The sequence below is a fragment of the Phoca vitulina genome, unplaced genomic scaffold (genome assembly GCF_004348235.1).
Source record: "Phoca vitulina isolate PV1807 unplaced genomic scaffold, GSC_HSeal_1.0 scaffold31, whole genome shotgun sequence".
In the NCBI taxonomy this organism is placed as follows: Eukaryota; Metazoa; Chordata; class Mammalia; order Carnivora; family Phocidae; genus Phoca; species Phoca vitulina.
Window position 1 is genome coordinate 3,909,572 of NW_022589734.1, and position 19,112 is coordinate 3,928,683.

General features: G+C 39.5%; 1 protein-coding gene across 10 annotated transcripts in view; it reads left to right on the plus strand.

The window, feature by feature from the left end:
* RIPK1 (receptor interacting serine/threonine kinase 1) overlaps positions 1 to 19,112 on the plus strand; it is a 74,823-nt gene that overhangs the window by 38,651 nt on the left and 17,060 nt on the right. For 7 of the 10 annotated variants that reach the window (XM_032424647.1, XM_032424639.1, XM_032424640.1 and 4 more), the window contains 5 exons: positions 4,788 to 5,007; positions 5,809 to 5,965; positions 8,762 to 8,899; positions 10,246 to 10,474; positions 12,510 to 12,659. In XM_032424647.1, coding sequence (XP_032280538.1) covers positions 4,856 to 5,007; positions 5,809 to 5,965; positions 8,762 to 8,899; positions 10,246 to 10,474; positions 12,510 to 12,659 — 826 coding nt within the window. In that variant the 5' untranslated portion in view covers positions 4,788 to 4,855. The other 3 variants (XM_032424644.1, XM_032424648.1, XM_032424649.1) reach the window with 3 other exon arrangements.

The following is a 19,112-nucleotide window of genomic DNA, read 5'->3' on the forward strand; positions in this document are numbered from 1 at the left end:
CTGTTTCAAGGGAGAAGTAAAGGGTGCTATGAAAATGTCTAATGGGAAGACTTAGGATGGCTTCCTTGAGGAAATGACATTTCATTGAGACCTGAAGGATGAGCAGGATGAGCCCAGAGAAGAATGTGCCCTCAGAGGGTTGTAGGGGAGAGTGGAACAAATTACTCTATCTCCCCCCACCCTACCATTCTCACAAGGATGGATCAGTAGAGAACTGCTGAGCAGAGGATCCCAGCAGCACACTGCCATTCTCAAAGCCCATTAAAATGGGAGAAATGTGGATAAATGTGGGCAGCTGGTCCAACCATAGCCAGAACCCTTAAGCAAGCAACAAATCTGTTTTCCTTTTGGAAATGAGGAAATTGAGGCTTATGAAGTTACACAAGTCATGGGGCTAATAAATTACAGAACTAGAGTTCATACTCAAAAAAGAAAGGCCTGTGCTCTTTCCACAATAATGTGGCTCTGCTACCTCTCCTTCAATGCCTGCCTCAGACCATCACCACCCTCTGCTTCTCATCTTCATGCCCTTTCTCTGGGTAGCCTCCCCCACCCCCTGTCTACCCCATACATAGATGTGCTTCTTTCCAGAGGGTGATTCCTCTTGTTTGGCAATGTCTCATGTTACAGAAAGATGGTCCATAGCATTGTCTACTGTGCTGATATGTGAATTTTGTTGGAGTGACATGGTCTACCCAGAGCCTTTGTACAAGGTGCAGATGGTAACCTGAGCCAGAGTGCCACAGGCCACTATGCAAGACCACCATCAGGCCAGGCATTTTCAGAAATCCCTCAGGTGCTTTTCTTTTTAAACTTCCTGCCTCACAATATTTTATTATGAAAAATTTCAAAGTGAAAAACTCAAAAGATTTTATACCCACAGCTAACATCATACTCAATAGTGAAAAGCCAAAAGCTCTTTCTCTAAGATCAGGAACAGGACAAGGATGCCCACTCTGTTTTTTTTTTAAGATTTTTATTTATTTATTTGACAGAGAGAGACACAGCGAGAGCAGGGACACAAGCAGGGGGAGTGGGAGAGGGAGAAGCAGGTTTCCCATGGAGCAGGGAGACTGATGTGGGGCTTGATCGACTGATCAAGTCACCCCAAGGATGCCCACTCTTGCCACTTTTATTCGGCATAATATTGGAAGTCGGGCTGCCTGGGTGGCTCAGTCGGTTAAGCGTCTGCCTTCCACTCAGGTCATGATCCCAGAGTCCTGGGGTCAAGTCCCGCATCAGGCTCCCTGCTCAGTGGGGAGCCTGCTTCTCCCTCTGCCTGCTGCTTCCCCTATTTGTACTCTCTCTCTCTGTCAAATAAATAAAATCTTAAAAAACCCATAATATTGGAAGTCAGAGCCACAACAATTAGGCAAGAAAAAGAAATAAAAAGCATCCAAATTGGAAAGAAAAAAGCAAAACTGTCACTATTTGCAGAAAACATGATAAAATATATAGGAAACCATGAAGATTCCATCAAAAAACTATTAGAATACGTGATTTCAGTAATGTTATAGGATACAAAATCAAAATACAAAAATCCACTGTGTTTCTATACAATGAGCTACCAAAGAGAAATTAAGAAAATAGTTCTGTTTACAATTGCATCAAAAGAAAAAAAAAAGTGCCTAGGAATAAATTTAACTGAGGAGGTGAAAGATCTGTGTACTGAAAACTCCAGGATATTAAAGAAAGAAATTGAGGAAGACACAAATAAGTGGAGAGATATTCCATGCTTGTGAATTGGAAGAATTAATATTGTTGAAATGTCCGTACTACCCCAAGCAATATACAGATTTCTTATTTTTTTTAAAGATTTTATTTATTCATTTGAGAGGGCGAGAGACAGAGAGAGCACAAGCGGGTGGAGAAGTAGAGGGAGAGGGAGAAGCAGACTCCCCGCTGAGCCGGGAGTCCTACGTGGGGCTCAATCCCAGGACCTGGAGATCATGACCTGAGTCAAAGGCAGACACTTAACTGACTGAGCCACCCAGGCACCCTGCAATATACAGATTTAAAGCAATCTCTAGTAACATTCCAATGGCATTTTTCACAGAAATAGGACAGTCCTAAAATACATATGAAACCACAAAAGACCCTGAATCAGCAAAGCAATCTTGAGAAAGAAGAACAAAGCTGGAGGCATCATACTCCCTGATTTCAGACTTTATTACAATGCTACAGTGGTATTGGCATAAAAATAGACACATAGATCAGTGGAACAGAATAGAGAGCCCAGAAATAAACTCACGTGTGTGGTCAATTAATTTACAATAAATAAGCCAAGAATATATAATGGGAAAAAGACAATCTCTTCTAGAAATCGTGTTGGGAAAATTGGACAGCCACATACAAAAGAATGAAGCTGGACCACTATCTTAAACCATACAAAAAAATTAACTCAGAATGGATTAAAGACTTGAATGTAACATGCCCACTCTTTTAATAACCATAAAACTTCTAGAAGAAACCATGGGCAGTAAGCTCTTTGGTATAGGTCTTGGCAATGATATTTTGAATCTGACACCAAAAATAAAAGAAACAAAAGGTAAAATAAACAAGTGGGACTACATCAAACAAAAAAGCTTCTTCACAGCAAAGGACACCATCAACAAAATGAAAAGGCAACCTACTGAATGGGAGAAAATATTTGCAAATCATATGTCTGTTAAGAGCTTAATATCCAAAATATATAAAGAACTCATACAACTTCATAGCAAAAAAAAAAAAAAGATTCAACTAAAAAATGAGCAAAAGATCTGAATAGACATTTTTCCAAAGAAGACATCCAGATGGCCAACAGACACGTAAAAAGATGCTCAGCATCACTCATCATCAGGGAAATACAAATCAAAACCACAATGAGGTATAACATCACACTTCTTAGAACTGCTGTTATCATACAATCAAGATAACAAGTGTTGGCAAGGATGTGGAGAAAAGGGAACCTTTGTACACTGCTGGTGAGAATGTGAATTGTTTTAGCCACTATGGAAACAGTATGAAGCTTCCTAAAAAATTCTGAGTATTTACTCAAAACAAAAACACTAACTCAAAAAAACATATGCACTCCTATGTTCATAGCATCATCAATTACAATAGCCAAGATATGGAGATCGCTTAAAAGTCCATCAGTAGATGAATGGATAAAGAAGATGTGATTTATATGTATATTATTCGGCCATAAAAAAGAAGGAAATCTTGACATCTGTGACAACATGGATGGACCTTGAGGGCATTATGCTAAGTGAAATGTCACAAAGACAAATACTGTTTGATCTCACTTATATGTGGAATCTTAAAAAAAAAAACTCAAAAAGCTCATAGATCCAGAAAACAGATTGGGGGTTGCCAGAGGCAGGGGCTGGGAGAAATGGGTGAAGGGGGTCAAAAAGTTTTAAAAAATTTAAAAATCACAAGCTATAAAAGGCAATGTAGTATTCTGGGTTGGATCCTAGAATAGAAAAAGGGAATTCGTAAAAAAATGAGTAATATCAGAATCAAGTAGGTTGTTTAGTTAATAGTAATGTACAATGTTGGCTTCTTAGTTTTGACATATGTACTATTAGAAACTGGGTGAGGAATATATGGGAAAAATTAATAAATAAAAATAGAAATGTAGAAACAAATTTTTAAAAATTTTACAGTGAACTTTTACGTGTCCACCATCAATATTATTTTATTTGGCCTGCTTTATCACAGAGTATCTGTTTAACACACTCTTTATCCACCAGTCTGTCTGCAAAGTAAATTGCAGATATCAGTACGCTTCCTCCTAAATATTTTCAGCATGCACACCACTAACTAGAGTTCAGTATGTTTACAAATTTTTCTTTTGATGGAAGATTTGCTAAGTATTGACAAATGCTTATACCTGTGTAACCCTAACCCTCACCAGGATGATAGAGCATTACCATCACACCAGAAAGTTTCCTCATGCTCCAAACCATGCAGTCCTCACCCTGTCCCTGGGCAACCTGTCCCTGGAAAGGTGCTCCTTTTCCAACATTTCCATCTTCTTGTTGGAGAACTTAACATAGATGGAGTTATACAGTATGTATTCTTTTGTACTAGGCTCCTTTTATTTAGCATCTTTTGTGACTCATCCACATTGTTGTGTGTATTGGTAGTTCATTGCTGAGTAGTAATCCATTGTATGAATATACAATCTTTTTTTTTTAATCCATTCTCCTATTGCTGCATCACTGTTTCCAGTTTGGGGCTATCATGAATAAAGCTGCAGTGAACATCATAGAAGTCTTTGGGGACATATATTTTCATTTCTTTTGTGATTAGAATTGCTTGGCCATAGTTTAGGTGTATGTTTAGTTTTATAAGAGACCTCCAGACCTTTTCTCAAAGTGGTTGTACCACTTTATATTCCCATTCACAGTGTATGAGAATTCTAGTTGTTTCTTATCTTCCCCAGTATATGGTGGTCTCAGCCTTTTAAATTCTGGATATTCTGGTAGTTGTGTAATGGTATCTCATTATGGTCCCCCATGGGTTTTTACTCTTCAGTTCAGTTTGGGGAAAATGAATGGAAGAAGGGTAGAAGGAGAAGCAAACAGTTCTGTGTTGAGATTGTATACACTGTAGACTTCATAGCACTTATATACAAATTCTTCAAATCCTCATCCTTTACACCTTTCTATTTTTTTAGATAATGCGTTTTTATATTCTTCAAATTCATTCTTTTTGTTCATAATTATTTAAAACCTGTTATTTTCTAAAAGTATTCAATAGTCTAATTACCTGAAATTCTTTGGTTTTGTTTTGTTTTATAGGGCACAGCTCTGAGGGGGAAAAAGTGGTGCATTTCCGGACATTCTGAGGGTTCACAAGGAAACCAGCCATGTCCTTGGATGACATTAAGATGAAATCTAGTGACTTTTTGGAGAAGGAGCATCTGGACAGTGGGGGCTTCGGAAAGGTGTCTTTGTGTTTACACAGATCCCATGGACTTGTAATACTGAAAAAGGTGTACACAGGGCCCACGCGCACTGAGTGAGTTGGGAGCAGAGGTGGGTGGGCCAAATTACGGGCTGGCCATGGGAAGAATTACTGTGGAGGGCCAGGGCAGGGCAGTGGATAAGCATGGCCCAGGCGTTAGGAGACAGACCGCGGGGTGTCAGCGGGCACACTTGCTGTCCCATAACCCTTCGAGCTGGTTATTATTATCCCTGTACTACTAAATGAGGATTCGGAGGCTGGTTAGCAAAAAGTCCACAGCTAATAGACAATGGAAGAGAAGCGAAGGGAAGGAATTAGGGAAAGGGAAGGAGATGAAGAGTGATGAGGGAGGCAATGAGAAGACAATGTGAGGGGTCAGTGAGATAGACTTGCCTACTTGCTGCACGGTTTTGGTGGGGACCAGCCCTACCTATAGAAAAACAAAATGTAGGCCATTAATTAGAGGTTCCAGAAGCCCTCTCTTTAAAGCAGTTGGTGGACTTGTTTTACTTCCCTCTCTTCTTGCCAGAGTGGTTACCAAGAGAGGTGAATTTTCTGTTATGCCATCTAACACAGCCCTTTGTCCAGCTGCCTCTCCTTGCGGCTCTTCACATACTTTGCATTCATTCGTTCGTCGCTCTGAGATTTCTTGAGCGCTTGCTGCCCATCACTGGGAAGGAACGAGAAAGTCCTGTGCCTGCGGATGCCCGTTGTCTGGGCCTGGAGGAGATCAGTACATGCACAAGCTCCAACACCAGCATGTGATGCGTGGGAGGCGCGTACTGTGTTTCTTGGGGGCACAAGGGACAAGGGCGCAAACTCCGCCCATGTTAACAGCACCTTTCTGTCCCGCAGGTACAACGACTCCCTCCTTGAGGAGGGCAAGATGATGCATAGGCTGAGACATAATCGGGTGGTGAAGCTCCTGGGCGTCATCATGGAAGAAGGGAGCTACTCCCTGGTGATGGAGTACATGGAAAAGGGCAACCTGATGCACGTTCTGAAGGCGGAGGTAAAGAGGGCTTTGCTGCGCGCTGGACCCGCACGGTGACCCGGGCACCGCTCGTCCGTGATGGTGCTCGCCATGGTGTTTGTTCTTTTGTAGCTTGTTGGTGTCAAATAACCCCCTTGTGAGTTGCTACATAGTGTGGATTTTCTGAAGTCAATCCCTGGTGAAAATGTCCTGGACTTTCCCTGCCCAGAAGGTGGTCTTGCCTTCCTGTCAGTCCTTGTAGACAGCTGTCTGTCCCCTCACCGGGGGAGGTCCCCCCTCTGTCTTGGTGTTGTAGCTAGCTCTGGTCAGCTCCCCCAGCATCCACAGTTCGGGGATAGGCACTGTCTTCCTGAAGGCCGCCGCCTGACATGAGGCATATGCCTCCTGGGTGTGAGCTGACTGACTGACTGAAGGATGTACACTAGACGTGACTGTAAGTGGAAATGGAAAATTAATGATTGCTCTTTGATACCACTTGAGAAAACTTAGAGGCTAAATAGAGAGCATTAGAGGCAACAACACTGGATAAGACTTAAAATAAGAAAAGAAAAATTGTTTATGAAAACCACATCACTGTAATAAAGCATTTTTTAGAGTTTATCTGCCTATTAAGAGCAAGGCCTCCTGCTAGTTGCTCAGGAGGCAAGGGCAAATAGGACCCAGACACGTACCACGGACAGATCAGGAGGGAACGGTGTGGCCTCTCGGTGTTTCAGGAGACATCTCCCAGCGTGCTGTGGGAACACAGGGGAGAGGCCCTCACTGCAGTGTGGAAGAGATGAGAAGGGATTCCAGAAGGGGGATGCTTGAGCCAACGCCTGAAGGACAAGCAGAGAATTAGGGGATATGTGTTCCGGGCGAGAGAATAGCAAAGGAAAGAGAATATGCCAAATTTGGGACACTGCAAATAACTGGATTTGGCCAAAGCATAGATTGCATCTGGGAGTGGTGGGATGTGGCAGTCTGTAGGGCAGATATCCCCCCTTTTCCCATCTTCTCCCTCACCCTACCACTGCCTGAGGTTATGTCCATTCTTCAGTTCTTCTAAGCCCCAGACATCTCTCACAGACACATGTGGGAAGGGTAAGAGATGTTCACTTATACACGTTGTGTTATAATTGAATGAGACTGCTCTTCTCACCAAAACTAGGTTAGACCAGCTGCTGCATGAAGTAAGTAGGCATTTTGATTGGGAAATAAATCGTGTGCAACAAGAGGCGTTCTGCTGGATCAGGCGAGGATAAGGTGGACTAGTCTGGGCTCCAGAGGAATTCAGGAGGATGTGAAGGAGAAAAGCAGAAAGGGGAATGAGAAGGGGATTTCCTTGGCTTGCTCAGAATCTTTTCCTGCGTCCAAGGTATACCAAGGAAGAACGGAAAATCTCTGCCTCTTTTTTGGATGGTGGTGATCAGACTACCAATTCAGCTACATTATGGGTTTTAAATATGGTTTGGGGGGGTCGACTTGGGATTCTAACTTCCATCATTTAAATTTTTGTCCTGTTTACCAACAACCAACATATACATAAATTTTTAGGAAACAACCTGTTTGTAAACTAGAGACTACACGCACACACACACACACACACACACACACAATTTGCATTTTTCAGTGTTAAGCAAAACTAATGTTTTGGAATTCTCTATATTAACATTGATATTTATGTAACTAGAATACAATTGTTAAGTAAGAATGACTTGTGAATTTACAAAAACCTGCTGAAGTATCTGATACCAAATTACCAAAGAGCTACTAAATTCACTTCCACATTGTTTTAACATCCTGATATCTCATAGGTTAATCTTTACATGTTTGCAATCAGTGTGAGCATGCTGAGAATCTCTTGTATTCTTTTTTCTCAGTATTATTTCATATACACACTTCTGTGACATTGTTCACCCATTTAGTATATAGTAGCATATATTAATGCACTGTAGAAAATGCCTGTTTTTTGTTTATTTATTTATCCCTTCATTCAACAGCAATTCTAGGCACTGTGCTAGGTAGTAAGGATGCATATTATAATCATCATCATCATCATGTTCTGCTCTCAAGGGGCTTAATTTTATAGCATTTTAATATATTACCATATTGGCATGAATGTTTTATGTTTACATGGCAGAATACAACATTAATACCCTTAGCATGTGGGATGAAATCTTTCTTTAAAAGGGGGCTTCTTTTAAAATGATGGCAGTGCTGCAGAGCATGATAGAAGGAATCCTGGTAACTACAGATGGTCCCCAGCTTACGGTTCCACTTATGATTTTTTCACTTTATGATGGTCAAAAGCAATGGGCATTCAGTGGAAACCGTATTTTGAATTTTGAATTTGGATTTCTTCCTGGGCTAGCAGCATGCATTATGATCCTCTCTCATGATGCTGGGCAGTGGCTGTGAGCCATGTGATCACGGTAGACAACCGATATACTCACAACCATTCTGTTACTCACACAGCCATTCTGTTTCTCACTTGCTGTTTAGTATCAGTCAATTACATGAGATAGTCACCATTTTATTATACAATAGGCTCTGTGTTAGATGACTTTGCCCAACTAAGGCTAATGTAAGTGTTCTAAGCAGATTTAAGATAGGCTAGGCTAAGCTATGATGTCTAGTAGGTTACATGTATTAAACATTTTTGAATTATGATATTTTGAACTTATGATGTGTTTATTAGGCCATAACTCCATTGTATGTCAAGGAAGATCTGTATGTCCTCAGGTTCAGACCCCACTACTCTTGAATAAAACAGTTGCTTTGGCCTATTTGACTTACCTTTCCATTTCATAGACTTAATGTCACTTGTTTTAGGTCAGAATCCCCCTTTCTGTAAAAGGAAGGATAATTATGGAGACCATTGAAGGGATGTGCTACTTACATGGACAAGGCGTAATACACAAGGACCTAAAGCCTGAAAATATCCTCGTTGATGATGACTTTCACATTAAGGTAAGTCATGATCTGAAGGTTTCTAGAAGATTGGGGTGATTTTAGTTTTAATTCTTCGCTATAAATCCATTTTGTACATGGTAGACCCCTAAAGGAAGATCTCACTCAGCTTAGAACTGAAGACATTGGTGCTGGAAGGTTCTGCCAAGGATTGACAAGAAAGATGCAGACTTGATGGAATTCATATTATTTACTTATTTATTTATTCTCATCTACATTTTTTATCAGTTTTTTTTTTTTTTTTTTTAACTGTAACTTACTCCATTGTAGTAAAGGGAACAAGGGGAAGAGATTTTCCTTTTGTTCACTCAAGAGCAGATTTAACGAGGTGGAACGTCACATCTAATTGGTTTTGGCAACAGGAATCCAAGCACGAGAATCTGAAAGGGGAAGCAGCATTTGGGGGAGAACTCAGGAACTGCTTACGCAGGCATCCTTTTACTACAAGATTCTGCTTCTAACACTTCCTTCTAGTCTTGGACAGATTTTTATTCCTACGACTTTGAAAGAAGGTTCCTTCTTTACATTAATAACATTTCTTATGAATCTCTTATGTTAAAATCTGGGGATTTTGGATCATCACATGCCAAAACCCATACCCATATGCTTGGATTCCTAGAGGCAAAAGTGAAACTGTCATCTTTGATTTCTTCTTAACTGTATTGTTCTGTTGTTCTGTACTTTTGTTCTTGCCACCTCTCTCTGTTCTGTGTCTGACCTTTGTATTTTTCTTTTTGCTTTCTTCTCTGTTTTCCTCCTCCTTCCTATCCCATCTTCTCTTAGGTTCAGGCTACCAACTCAAAACAAGTAGCATTGCAGTCCTTAACCTCAGGACTTTGGAGTCCTTAGAATCTCGCGTCCACAGGCTTCAGGACACCATTTGGGAAAATTGAAGGTGCAGTATCTCATCACCATCAGCTATACAAATCTGCTGAGAAGAAAATACCTTTTCTTCCTAGCCCCAGAAATAGTTAAAAAAAATATGTAGAGTAAATGAGGAATTAGAATAAATATGTTTTACTGTAGTTCATGTCAGAAATGACTTCTGCTTTTTCTGTTCCCTTCCCCTCCCCTAACCCCACTAGCAAATTCCATGGTTTTATTGCATAAGAATTTGAGATACCAGAACTTCACATGGACATTTCTTAGAGGACATTTTCCAGCTAGCTGAGGAAACACAAAGTTTCTATGAATTTGTTCAGAAGTAGCTGTTTTAAATCTATCTAGTGGAAATTTCTGGAAATCCACTATACCTCCCATCTATTAGTTAAGCCCCAAATTTAAAGACAAGTCTGATTTACCTGTGGCTCTCACAGAACAATCCTATTGGTTTTGATCTCTTGCAGATAGCTGATCTTGGCGTTGCTTCCTTTAAGATGTGGAGTAAACTGACTAAAGAGGAACATAATGAGCAGAGGAAATTGAATAGTGTCTCTAAGAAAAATGGCGGAACCCTTTGCTACATGGCCCCTGAGCATCTGAATGACATCAACGCAAAGCCCTCAGAGAAGTCAGATGTGTACAGCTTTGGCATAGTACTTTGGGCAATATTTGCTAATAAGGAGCCCTATGAAAGTAAGACATTTGTAGAGGAATGGGATCTGGGTATTAATCAAAACTGCTGAGTAAAATAGTGACCTTCAGTGAAGTCAGTTAAGACTTATGACTGTCTGTTCAGTTAATGTCTTTCTTACCCACTAGATCGTAAGTTACACAGGGGTTGGGATCATATCTGATTTATTCAGTGCTATTTCCCCAGTATCTACACACACAGTGCCTGGAACACAGTAGGTGCTCAATACCATTATGTTGAATGAACGAGTAATCTCAGTTTAGGAATCAGGGATCACAGGACAAATAGGAGCCTTGATGATATATCTGAGTTTGGGAAGTGACGTAAAATTCCAGGATTCTTCCTGGACAGGAAAGCTTGCTTGCTTCTGCTTATGAGACATATTACTTCATACTTTCATTCATTCATTTGCTCCCTTACTCGAGAATTATTTCTTTTCGGTACTTACTATGGGCACTTTAATTGGAATTAAGAATAAAGAGATGAGAAAAGACATTGTTCATGAAGGAGAACCAATATAGAAGTAGTCATTCTTCAGATTAATGGACATTTTCTGGTCCCATTTTCTTGGGTGATTATCAGCTCCCTTGGTTTAATGATCACCCATTGCCAAGGCCTCTAAAATCTCTTATCTCTAGCCCTGGCCTGGATATCCCCTTATCTGTTAGATCCATTACACATACCAGAGGAACCCCAAAGCAACATCCCCCCAAACAAATTCATCTTCTGCATGCTCTCCTTGTAGTCCACTCAGCTTTGCTCTTCTCATGTTCAGAAAATGGCATCACCATCCACCTACTGAGTCGCTGGACCAGAACCCTTACGCATCCCAGTCTCAGCTTTGCCGCTTGTCTCCTACATCCAATCAGACATCAAAACCTATGAATCCAAGGTATACATACGATTCAAGATACATCTTGAATCCATCCACTTCTATCGCCACCAGACTCTCTTTAGTTCACACCCTCCATATTTCTGCTGAAGGCTACTCATGCCATTCCCCATTCACACTGCAGCCAAGCTGGTCATGCTAAAAGGCAAGTATGACCATCTCACTCATCTATTTAAAATATTTCCAAGGTTGGGGCACCTGGGTGGCTCAGTTGGTTAAGCGACTGCTTCGGCTCAGGTCATGATCCCGGGGTCCTGGGATCAAGCCCTGCATCAGGCTCCCTGCTCGGCCAGAAGCCTGCTTCTCCCTCTCCCACTCCCCCTATTTGTGTTCCCCCTCACGCTGTCTCTCTCTCTCTCTCTCTCTCTGTCAATTAAATAAATAAATAAAATCTTAAAAAAAAAAAAATCTTTCCAAGGCTCCCTGGGCCTTCAGGATAAAGTTCAAATTCTTCAGTATAGAATACCAAGCCCTCTCTGATTTGGCTTTTCCATCTTTCTCTAGCCTTATTCCTTACCTCTCTTTCTTTAGTCAATATGCCCAGTTATAATGAACTATTCATAATTCCTGGGACACATCATGATTTCGGGGACTTCCAGGCTATTCATATCCTGCTTCCCTAGCCTGGAATCCTCCTCTCGGAGTCCTCCTTCCTGATTCTTTACATGGATAAATCCTGCTCATTTTTCTTGACTCAGCAAAGCCTTCTCTGACCTTCTAGTCACAGTTGTTAGCAGAACCCTTTGTACTTACTCCTTGAATAACAGTTACCACTCAATGTTTTCAGTCACTCTCAATAGACTGAGCTCCTTACAGGTAAGAGCTGTACCATATTTGTCTTTGTATTAAAATCTGGAGTATGCCATTGGTTTTATTTATATATTCTATTCGTTCTACCAGGAGGCCACTTTGTTGTGAATTCTGTCTCATCGGCAGAGGTTAAAATGTCGTTTGATCATGTGGGCAGTAGAACATGTCAGCGCCTTGTCAGAGGGTCATTCTGCCCCTATCAGATGAGGCACCTGTATTAAAAGCACACCCTCTGTAGAGAGAGATGAGCAGCATTGTCCAAGTTCTGCCACCTCCCTGCCTGAGATATGCAGGACCTAAGAGAAAGTCAACTTAAATTCTTCTTTGCTTTATAGATGCTATCTGTGAACAGCAGTTGATAATGTGCATTAAATCTGGGAACAGGCCAAATGTGGAAGACATCCTTGAGTACTGCCCAGTGGAGATTATCAGCATCATGAAGCAATGCTGGGAGGAGAAACCAGAAGTTCGGCCAACATTTACTGGTAAGAGCATCTTTTATGACTGTGTACATTGCCAATGAGGCGAATTTTCCTAGTAAGATGTCAAGAAGTTGCTTTAAGTTTTCAAAAAACTCAGTTCCACTTGTGATTTCAAATTGGTTTTCTAGATTTCAAACATTTTGTTCAATGAAAAGATACCATCCGTCTCAAAAGCATGAAGGCATGTAAGGCCCTCTTATTTCTTTCTTTTTCACAAGTAACTTTTTAAAAATTGTGTTAAAATATACATAACACATCATTTACCATGTTAACCTTCTTCAAGTGTACGGGGCAATGGCATTAAGTGCCTTCACCATCGCCACCACCCATCTCCAAAACTTCTTCATCTTCCCAAATACCAGCTCCCCATTCAATACCAGCTCCCCATTCCTCTTCCCCCAGCCCTTGGCAACCACCATTCTAACTTTTCATCTCTCTGAATTTATTCTATTATGTCTATTATTACATAAATAGAAAGGTACTACTCTGGGTACCTCATGTAAGTGGAATCATACAGGATTTGTCTTTTTGTGCCTGGCTTAGTTCAGTCGGCATAGTGTTTGAGGTTCCTCCATGTTGTAGCATGTGTCAGAAGTTCCTTCCTTTTTATTGCTGAATGGTATGTATTCTGTGGTGTTTATAGGCCACATTTTCTTTATTCATTCATCTGTCGATGGATACTTGGGTTGCTTCCACTGGCCTCTTTGTTTCTTAGCTTCTCTTGTTTCTTTTCTCTCCCCTTGTGTAGCTGACATCTTTGGAAATGTATGTTGTCGTTTAGATTGGGCCTATAGGAGAGGGAGAGGGAAAGGGACATGGATGTTTGTCACATCCTTGTACCTCTTCCCATTCCCCTAGGTTACCTAGGATCTTGCTAAGATCCTAGAGGCAGAGGAACAATGGAAATCAGAGGAAAGAAAATCAAGTGAGCAAAAAATAAACAGTAGGAAGTCACTTAGGAGCCTATTTCTGCTGTGAGAAAACAGAATTAAAGCCCCACCTACCGCTGCTACCAAGGATTAGAGGGTTACTTTGGTTTATTTGCTAGTTTTCTTATTCTGTTAGGCAGCCAATCTTCTCCTGACTTAGTCTCTTCTCTTCTTTCATGCCTTTTTCACCTTTTCAAAATTAAAGTTCTTATTTTGAGATAATTGTAGATTTACATGTGGTTGTAAGAAAAACACAGAGGGGTACCTGGCTGGCTCAGTCGGTAGAATGTGGGACTCTTGATCTGGGGGGTTGTAAGTTTGAGCCCCAGGTTGGGTGTAGACATTACTTAAAAACCTTTAAAAAAAAAAAATTCTCCTTTTTGATGGGATCTTTGCCTGGTTTGGGGATTAAGGTAATGCTGGCCTCATAGAATGAGTTTGGAAGCTTTCTTTCTGTTTCTGTTTTTTGAAATAGCTTCAGGAGAATAGGTATTATTTCTTTTTTGAATGTTTGGTAGAATTCCCCAGGGAATCCATCAGGCCCTGGACTCTTGTTTTTTGGGAGGTTTTTGATCACTGCTTCAATCTTGTTACTCGTTGTTGGCCTATTCAGGTTTCAATTTCTTCCTGTTTCAGTCTTGGCAGTTTATAGGTTTCCAGGAAGGCCTCCATTTCTTCCAGGTTGCTCAATTTATTGGCATATAGTTGTTGATAATAATTTCTAATAATTGTTTCTATTTCCTTGGTGTTAGTCGTGATCTCTCCCCTTTCATTCATAATTTTATTAATTTGGGTCCTTTCTCTTTTCTTTTGGCTAAGTCTGGCCAATGGTTTATTGATCTTATTAATTCTTTCAAAGAACCAGCTTCAAGTTTCATTGATCTGATCTACTGTGTTTCTGGTTTCTAATCCATTGATCTCTGTTCTAATCTTAACTATTTCTCTTCTAATGCATGGCTTAAACATTGTTAAAATGTCTATGCTACCCAGAGCAATCTATACCTTCAATGCCATCCCGATCAAAATTCCAATGACATTTTTCAAAGTGCTGGAACAAACAATCCTAAAATTTGTATGGAATCAGAAAAGACCCCGAATCACCAAGGAAATGTTGAAAAAGAAAAACAAAGCTGGGGGCATCACGTTGCCTGATTTCAAGCAATATTACAAAGCAGTGATTACCAAGACAGCATGGTACTGGCACAAAAACAGACATATAGACCAATGGAACAGAATAGAGAGCCCAGATATGGACCCTCAACTCTATGGTCAAATAATCTTTGACAAAGCAGGAAAAAATATGCAATGGAAAAAAGTCTCTTCAATAAATGGTGCTGGGAAAATTGGACAGCCACATGCAGAAGAATGAAACTCGACCATTCTCTAACACCATACACAAAGATAAACTCAAACTACGAATCCATCAAAATCCTAGAGGAGAACATAGGCAGTAACCTCTTTGACATCAGCCACAGCAACTTCTTTCAAAACATGTCTCCAAAAGCTAGTGAAACAAAAGCAAAAGTGAACTTTTGGGACTTCATCAAGATAAAAAGCTTCTGCACAGCAAAGGAAACAGTCAACAAAACAAACAGGCAACCCACAGAATGGGAGAAGATATTTGCAAATGACACTACAGATAAAGGGCTGGTATCCAAGATCTATAAAGAACTTCTCAAACTCAACACCCAAAAAACAAATAATCAAGTCAAAAAATAAGCAGAAGACATGAACAGACACTTCTCAAAGGAAGACATACAAATGGCTAGCAGACACATGAAAAAAATCTTCATCATCATTAGCCATCAGGGAAATTCAAATCAAAACCACATTGAGATACCACCTTACACCAGTTAGAATGGCAAAAATTGACAAGGCAAGAAACAACAAATGTTGGAGAGGTTGTTGAGAAAGGGGAACCCTCTTACACTATTGGTGGGAATGCAAGTTGGTACAGCCACTTTGGAAAACAGTGTGGAAGTGCCTCAAAAAATTAAAAATAGAGCTACCCTATGACCCAGCAATTGCACTCCTGGGTATTTACCCCAAAGACACAGATGTAGTGAAAAGAAGGGCCATATGCACCCCAATGTTCATAGCAGCAATGTCCACAATAGCCAAACTGTGGAAGGAGCTGAGATGCCCTTCAACAGATGAATGGATAAAGAAGATGTGGTCCCTATATACAATGGAATATTACTCAGCCATCAGAAAGGATGAATACCCAACTTTTACATCAACATAGATTGGACTGGAGGAGATTATGCTAAGTGAAATAAGTCAAGCAGAGAAAGTCAATTATCATATGGTTTCACTTATTTGTGGAACATAAGGAATAGCATGGAGGACATTAGGAGAAGGAAGGGAAAAATGAAGCGGGGGGCAGGAATCAGAGGGAGAGACGAACCATGAGAGACTATGGACTCTGAGAAACAAACTGAGGGTTTTAGGGGGGTGAGGGTATGGGTTAGCCCGGTGATGGGTATTAAGGAGGGCACATACTGCATGGAGCACTGGGTGTTACATGAAAACAATGAATCGTGGATCACATCAAAAACTAATGATGTATTGTATGGTGACTAACATAACATAATAAAATAAAATTACAAAAAATAAAAAATAAAAAAAAAAGAGGGGCACTTGGGTGGCTTAGTTAAGCCTCTGCCTTTGGCTCGGGTCACGATCCCAGGGTCCTGGGATCAAGCCCTGCATCGGGCTCCCTGCTCCATGGGGAGTCTGCTTCTCCCTCTCCCTCTGCCTGCTGCTCCCCCTGCTTGTGCTCTCTCTGTTTCTTTGTGCCAAATAAATAAAATAATATCTAAAAAAAAGAAGAAGAAAAGAAAGGAAATAACAGAAATATCCCTTATCCTTTTATTGAATTTACCCCAATGATAACATCTGGCCAAACTATAGTATAGTATTACAACTAGGATATTGACATTGATATAGTCAGATACAGAACATCTTCATCACCACAAGGGGTCCATTATGTTGCCCTCTTATAGCCACACCCACTTTCCTCCCCAACCCCACCCCCCTCCTTCACCTCTGCGGATCACTGAACTGTTCTCCATTTCTATCATTTTTTTGTCATTTCACAAGTTACATAAATAGAATCATAAAATACTTTTTGGAAACCCTTTGGGATTGGCTTTTTGCCACTCAGCATAAATCCCTAGAGATTCATCAAGGCTGTTTTGTGTATCAATGATTTGTTCCTTTTCATTGCTGAATAGTATTCCATGGTGTGGATGTACCACAGTTTGTTTATTCTCTCCTCAAAGGAAATCTGGTTTGTTCCCAGTTTTTGGCTATTATAACTAACACTGCTGTAAATATTCATGTTACAGGTTTTTGTGTGAATATAAGTTTTTATTTCTCTGGAATAAATACCCAGGAGTGAGATAGCTAGGTTGTATGGTAGTTTCATGATTGTTTTTTTGTGGGCTTTTCTTGCCACTGTTTTCCAGAGTAGTTGTACCATTTTATGTTCCTACCAGCAATGTGAACCACCAGTGATCCAGTTTCCCTGCATCTTTTCTAGCATTTGGTATTATCACTATGTCATTTTAGCCATTCTGATAGGTATGTAGTGATATCTCACTGCGGTTTTAATTTGTATTTCTCCATTGGCTAATGATATTGAATATATCTTTTTTTGTGCTTATTTGCTATCTGTCTCTCTCTTTTGGTAAAATGTTGCTTTAATAACTTTTGCCCATTTTCTAATTAGATTGCTTGGTTTCTTTTTACTGTTGAATTTTGAATGTTCTTTATATATTCCATATAGTATTCCTTCATTGGATATGTAGTTTGCAAATGTTTTCTTCCAACATATAGTGCTTTTTTTTATCCTCTTAGAAGCATCTTTCACAGAGTAAAAGTTTTTGATGAAGTCTAGTTTATTAATTTTTCCTTTTATGGATTGTACTTTTGGTGTCAAGCCTAAAAACACTGTCAGGGTTAGATTTCAAAGATTTTCTAATATGTTTTGTTCTAAAATTCTTACAGTTTTACATTTAAGACTGTGTTAAGTATTTTTTTCTATAATTGTCAAGGAAAATTTTTAATTGATAACCAAAGAACAATAGCACAAAACTAAATATTTGGTTGTCTTTCTTGCCAGTTATTCAATTTATATTTTATTGGAAAAATACCACAATCTATTTTGAGTTAATTATTTTATAAGATATGTGGCTTAGGTTGAAGTTCATTTTTTGCCTATGAATATCCTCTTGTTCCAGCACCGCTTGTTGAAAATCTATCTTTCCAGGGCACCTGGGTGGCTCAGTTGTCTGCCATTGGCTCAGGTCATGATCCTGGAGTCCCAGGATCAAGTCCTACATAGGACTCCCTGCTTGGTGGGGAGCCTGCTTCTCCCTCTGCCTCTCACCCTACTTGTGCACTCTCTCTCAAATAAATAAATAAAATCTTTAAAAAAAAAAAAAAAAGAAAGAAAGTATCTTTCCTCCATTGAATGGCTTTTTCTTCTTTGGCAGAAATCATTGGGCTATCTCTATGCATTTATTTTTGGGTTCTCTATTCTGGTCCATTGATGTGTGCATCTATCCCTCTGCCAATACCCACAGTCTTAATATAGTGATATGTCTTAAAACTGCGTAGATTGATTCCTCTCATTTTTTTATTTAAAAAATTCTTTTAGTTACTCTATTTCCTTTGTCTTTCCATATAAAATTTAGAAAAATCTTGTCTAAATCTACAAAAAAAAATCTTACCCAGATTTTGATAGAAATTGTGTTAAATCGGTATATCCATTTGGGGAGAATTGAGATCTTTACTATATTGAGTTTTCTAATCCATGAATACAATATGTCTCTTCATTTATTTATATCTTCTTTGATTTATTTTATCAGTGTTCTATAGTTTTCAGCATACAAGCCCTATATATTTCTCTTTTTTGAGCAATTATAAGTATTTTGTATTTTAAATTTAGGTGTCCATTTGTTCATTGCTAGAATATAGAAATATAGTTGATTTTTTTTGTATGTTAATCTTGTATCTTATGACCTTACTGAATTGACTTATTAGTTCTAGGAGTTTTGGGGATATCTTTTTTAGATTTTCATGTCATCTCCAAATAGAGAGTTTTATTTCTTCCTTTCTGATCTGTATGACTTTTATTTCCTTTTCTTACTTTATCACATTGGCTAGAATTTCTAGCGTTATCTTAAATAAGAGCAGTGAGAGCAGACACCCTCACTTTTTCTCAATATTAGGGGAAAGCATTCAGACTTTCCATATGAAGTATGTTAGCTTTAGGTATTTTGTAGATACTCTTTATCACTTGATGAAGTTCACCATATTTAATCTTATTTTTCTGAGAATTTATCATGAATCGGTTTTGAATTTTGTCACATGCTTTTTCTGCATTGATTGGTATGGTAATGTGATTTCCGTTCTTTTCATTGTTAATATGGTGAATTACATTGATTAATTTTTGAATACCAAACCAGCCTTGCATCCCAGGAATAAAACCTATTTGGTAATGGTGTTTGATTCTTTTAAT